Source organism: Hyperolius riggenbachi, chromosome 8 (assembly GCF_040937935.1).
Source record: "Hyperolius riggenbachi isolate aHypRig1 chromosome 8, aHypRig1.pri, whole genome shotgun sequence".
NCBI lineage: Eukaryota > Metazoa > Chordata > Amphibia > Anura > Hyperoliidae > Hyperolius > Hyperolius riggenbachi.
The window spans coordinates 22203727-22209726 of NC_090653.1; the positions used below are offsets into that span (position 1 = coordinate 22203727).

At 43.8% G+C, this 6000-nt stretch overlaps 1 protein-coding gene across 5 annotated transcripts in view; it reads left to right on the forward strand.

The window, feature by feature from the left end:
• Positions 1–5231, forward strand: part of HDX (highly divergent homeobox) — a 98121-nt gene extending 92890 nt beyond the window's left edge. For all 5 annotated transcript variants that reach the window (XM_068249259.1, XM_068249262.1, XM_068249263.1 and 2 more), the window contains 2 exons: positions 3960–4082; positions 4961–5231. In XM_068249259.1, the coding sequence (XP_068105360.1) occupies positions 3960–4082; positions 4961–5086 (249 nt within the window). In that variant the 3' untranslated portion in view covers positions 5087–5231. The remainder of the gene's footprint in view (positions 1–3959; positions 4083–4960) is intronic.
• Positions 5232–6000: the final 769 nt, after the last annotated feature.

A 6000-nucleotide genomic window follows, 5' to 3' on the forward strand; every position in this document is an offset into this window, starting at 1 on the left:
ATGAACCTTTATTTCCAAATAAAATACTGGCGCCATACATTGTGATAGGGACAACATTTAAATGGTGTAATAACTGAGACAAATGGGCAAATGAAATACATAGGTTTTAATTACGGTAGCATGTATTATTTTAAAGCTATAATGGCCGAAACTGAGAAATAGTGAATTTTTTCCATTTTTTTTCTTAATATTCCTGTTAAAATGCATTTAGAAAAAAATAATTCTTAACAAAATGTACCACCCAAAAAAAAGCCTAATTGGTGGCGAAAAAAACAAGATATAGATCATTTCGTTGTGATAATTAGTGATAAATTTATTGGCGAATGGGAGGTGAAAATTGCTCTGATGCATAAGGTGAAAAATACCCGCGGGCTGAAATGGTTAACGTGACACTGAAGCAGAAAAAACCTTTAAAAAAATGAATCGGTTGTGTAGTACGGATAATTACTAGAACATTCGTAGCAAAGAAAATAGCGACATATTTTTATTTTCAGGTAAATAGCTTTTTTCTATAACATTGCATCATTCTCTAATAATGGCAGTTTCCACAATACACCCAGAATTTTAAATGATTTCACAGAGCAGGCTAGTGACACTTTGAACATTTCTCAGCAGAAAAAACATAAACCTAAACAATGAAGAAGCAATGAGAGACAGCTGAGATAAGAGCTTCAAAAGACAGTGCTGTCCACGACTTTATAAAGTCGCAGAGCTCACAGACGCTCTTTTGCATAGATAACAACTGAAGTTTCTTAACTCTCCCTGTACTGGAAACAATATGAGACTCCTATCTGTGCTAATAATGTTCCATTTCTTAGCTGTACTACCCATACAAATCGTTATAAGTTTTTCACTTCAGATTCCCTTTAACGCTGTACAATATTGTGTCGCTAGCATTGTTCCTCTGAATTCGCTCCTTAAATTGATATTCCACCCTTCACGCTGTCACCGTCGCTCTGATAAAATATTAAGATCCCCGGAGAACTGCGGCAGATGTACGGTTCAGCGCCGCGTGTCAATAAACCATCCGCTCCATCTTATTTGCGTTCCACCGGGTCAGACGTAGCAGGTGGGAAAGCCGGCGTTAATTCCGGCGTTGGCGTCAGGAGGGATCGCTGATTAAATCTAAACATAAACGCGGTTCAGGGAGAATCTGTTTTCATTTCTTGTTACACGATTTTCCAGCAGGTGCCATGGCAACAGACCTTCCAAGGTCCTCGCCTGCCAAACGGGCGGCTGGCGCTCAGAATCTCCTTCGCAGCGGCGCTGTGCACACGCTGGATGCGGATCGCGAAACACCAGCGGACGGTGACTCACCGCAGGTTCGCTCGTCTCTGTCAGCCGCAATCGCCCTGGTGCCGCTGTGAGGTTGTTATGCGTCCGCGAGATTATGCCTCCGACAAGAAGGGGTCCGATTAACGGATAAACAAACGCTCGCCGATTCCATTGTCACGCTGCTACTAAGCGAGTTAACAGCCGCCGCCAGCCGGCTCGTTTACAAAGCCGTGAAATTAAATCAAAGGGTTTTAATTGCTCTCCCTGGTTACAAAAGGGCAGGATTAAACCTGGGAAATAATATAAAACTAAAAAACAGAATTAAGAAACTACATTCAGAACCGTGACATCAACAGATGAAAAAAGCAAAATACGCAAACAGCAACAAGAGGAAGCACCGCACGCCAAAAATAAAACATAAAAAGCTTAAAGAGGAACTCCAGTGAAAATAATGTAATAAAAAAGTGCTTCATTTTTACAATAATTATGTATAAATGATTTAGTCAGTGTTTGCCCATTGTAAAAGCTTTCCTCTCCCTGATTTACATTCTGACATTTATCACATGGTGACATTTTTTCTGTTGGCAGGTGATGTAGCTGCTGCATGCTTTTTTGGCAGTTGGAAACAGCTGTAAACCGCTACTTCCCACAATGCAACAAGGTTCACAGAGAGGAAACTCCCAGGAGTACCATGGTCCTCAGAGTTTCTTGTGGGAGGGGTTTCACCACAATATCAGCCATACAGAGCCCCCTGATGGTCTGTTTGTGAAAAGGAATAGATTTCTCATGTAAAAGGGGGTATCAGCTACTGATTGGGATAAAGTTCAATTCTTGGTCGGAGTTTCTCTTTAAATAGGACCTGTAGTGAAAATAACATAATTAGTAAAATTGCTTATTGTTTACAGTAAATAAATAAAAGGTATCTCTGCTCCTTGTTCCATTCTGATGTGAGAAAAGTGATAGTGAAATCTAATGACAAAATGGGCCTGATTCACAAAGCGGTGCAAACTTTTTAGCTGACTTTTGCGTGCGCAAAGTGCCGCGATTCGCACGATCGCGGACTTTTGCAAATTGCTGCAAATTGCGCACGCAAAAGTCCGCGATCGCGCGAATCGCGGCACTTTGTGCGCGCAAACGTCCGCGAAAAAGTTTGCACCGCTTTGTGAATCAGGCCCAATGTGTGTTTTACTGCTCTTTTTATGTCAGGTTTGTCCCTAAAGTGACCAACCAGGTGTATGTTACCACAGATACAGCTGTTTGGGTGTATGAAACCTGGTAATCTGCCAGTGCCAAGCCTCGAACGGATTGCTCAAAACGGTCCAGGAGCCAACCAAAATAGGGAAGAGGCGGCAACCACTGGCTGCAAAAAGTTGCTTGTATTGCGGAACAGAAGCACTACATGTTTTGGACTCACAGGTCCTGAAGAACTACATGTTACGGACTCACAGGTCCTTCATCAGGTGTCCTCCATCAGGTGCATTTGTGAGTCCATAATATGTGGTGCTTCGGGGCCTGTGAGTCTGTAACATGTAGTGCTTCTGTTCAATACAAGCAACTTTTTGCAGGCAGTGGTGTGCCGCTTCTTTTCTATTTTGGTTTGTCCCTAAAGTGGAACTTTAAATGAAACATGGGGGCTCGTCCGGGATGTTGTTCATGTATGTTATATGTGTTCTGGATTTAAAAGGTCAATGTTTCACCTGTGAAAATAGAGTTATGGAAACGACTATTTCCACATCTCTTTTTAAACTCAAAGTAGAACGAGACAAATTCTTAGAACCAAGTATTCTCTTTAAAATACAACTTTTCATGTTCAAAAGCCCATTATGTAGCTGTTCTTGTCTGTAGCTGTGCACTTCTATCCATACAAGCTTAAAGGGCACCCAAAGTAAGAGTGATATGGAGGCTGACATATTTATTTCCCAGCTGTCCTGCTGATCCTCTGCCTCTAATGCTTTTAGACATAGGCCCTGAACAAGCATGCAGATCAGATTCTCTGACTGAAATGTGACTGGTTTAGCCGCATGCTTGTTTCAGGTGTGTGATTCAGACACTACTGCAGCCAAATAGATCAGCAGGACTGCCAGGCAACTGGTATTGTTTAAAAAATAAATAAATATGGCAGCCTTCCTATCCCTCCCACTTCAGATTTATTTTAAGACATCCATTGCCTGTCCAGCTTTTTTCTATTGAGCTGATTGAGTTTGTACAACTCCTCGCCCACCAAGTTCCTCCTCCTCATGCACAGTAGACAAATGATTTCTACTGTAATGAAGGGATTCTGGAAAATGTAATCTATTCTTTCCTACTTTGCTGTCACAAGGTCACACCAGTTTGACCCGCCCAACAGCTAAATCCAGACAGGACAGAAAGCAAGATGCACTGCAGCAGCAAGCACATTGGCTCCACGAAACCGTACACTGTTTATGTTCACTTTTTAACCTAAATGCATTTGCCTTGTTTGATTTTGTGTTTGGTTGAGATTCAGACTTAGGAGTGTCACCATAGTTCCACTGATCTGTGACCCACTGCCCTGGAACAAGCATAATAGAGGTCGGAGGTTTTGTTTTGCCCCACCCCCGAGTAGGGAAAGTAGTCACATGACTGTCTTTGATTGGTTCCTCTATTCTGTCTGTCATGGTTATTATCGCTCCTGGTCCTCACTGCTGACTTGTCTGTATATCCAGAATGAAGAGGCCAGGTACATGGAGGCGGAGCTGGAGACCTACAAGCACAAATACACGGAACTTCAAGTGTACGCCCGGAACCTCATCCACGCCATCAGATCCAACGACATCGAGCAGCAAAAGGTACACGAGGCTCTCCTGCACACACTGCTGCCTCTTTATTGGCGGTGATTGTGGGAGGGGCTATAATAACTCTTCCCTACTGTGGAAAATCGACCATCCGATTGTCGTGATCAATCAGAAACGATCAATCGGGGCCAACAACGGAAGTTAAAGTGATAAGCAATCTGATCAGACTCAAAGAATTGCTCCAAAATTTGGATCAATGGAACAATCGAAAGAACAATTGTTCATTGATCTGCACCATTTACTTCCTTAGCTGTAACTCCGAGGCAGGCTCGGGATGGAAAAAAGAAATCAGGGAAGGTAATCCCGAGTCTGACTTGGGGTAGCTGACGGGAGGTACGGTATTTGGAGAGCGTGCTCGCAGCAGGCATTTCAACTCTCCTCCCCGGGATCTGGTCGCTGACAGAATTTCCTCTTCCTGTCCTCGGAGGCTCTGGATCCCTCTGGTGAGATTGCCATTTGTCGTCATTACAACAGACAGAGATCTAGTATAGGGGTGTGGGGGGCGGGGGGGGGGGATAACAATTGCAAAGTGAGATGTAAAGAAATAGATAGATTACAAAATTATTGATTCTCGCCGTGTAATTCGTTCATGTTCTTTGATCCTCCGTTGGTCTGCAAGTCAACTTCTTTACTGCAGGCAGACATGAAAAAAAACATGGACAGCACAAACTGCCATTATCTATAACACATCCGCTAGCAATGTGATAGGCTGAAAAGTATATATACACACAGAGAGGTGTTCACAGACAGGAAACGGCCATACAAAAGTGGCACAGGGAAGTAATTGTTGTCATAGTTACCTATATCAATGCCCACTGCAGTGATTGGTTGTCACATTGGTATTGTCTGTTTATCATTTTTCCTCTCTCTAGATCCTCCTGAACGAGCCCCCCGCTGAACTGGACGACATGGATTTCAGCCACGCCTCCCCGGAGCAGGACGATACCTCATACAGCATGTCCTCCGTGTCTGAGAAAAACAACCCAGACAGCGTCTGATGATGTCACTTCCTCTCCCAGACGCTGACCACGTGGCTCCGCCTCTTCCCACCTTCCCCCGCGCAGCACGCCCCTGCGCGTTCCTAAAACCGAACGGACTTACGGACTTACACAATGAAATAAAGCCTAACTTATTTTCATCTGATGGAAATAGAATATATTTTGCATCCTGGAAATATTTCTGCCTCACGAGAGTAAATAAACCATGTTAGAGTGTCGGTATGCTCTGTATTCTGCATACAGTGTACATCTCTCTCCTCACAGCACCTCCGTACAACTCCCTGCCGCCTTACAAGCTACACCTCAGCCCTACCGCTGGATTAACTCCGCCCCACATCTGCACAATGACCCCCTGTCATGTCCGATCCAAGAGACTTCCGAGGCCTGAGGAACAGCGAACATACTCATACCTGGCATGCAACAATATTCCTGGAAGGCAGAGGGCGCCATCGTGATACACCTATTACTAAGCCCCACCTCTCTCTGCTCATCAGCAGAGCAGAGAAAACTGACATTTGCCCATTCCATGAAATAAAAGTAGTCATTATATTCAAATCCTACAGCCCTGCTTTACAAAAGCTGGGCTGAAGCCAATTTTGTGGCGCAGGAGACGTTAGGTTAGTGAGGCTACTCTCTTCTTCTGAAATAAAGGTGTGAGTCTCAAAGGACCACTGTCGATAAAAAAAAGTAGGCAGTTAAAATCTGACAGAACCAACAGGTTTTGGGCCAGTCCATCTCCTCATGGGGGATTCTCAGGGTTTTCTTTGTTTTCAACAGAATATCCTGACTAGCAGTTGCAAAGTCTAACTGAGAAAATAGTGCGCAAGTGAGTAGGGAGGCCGGCTGGTATCTTACTATTTTGGCAGTTAAACTGCTGTTCAGGAAATGCTGTTGAAAACAAAGGAAACCGTGAG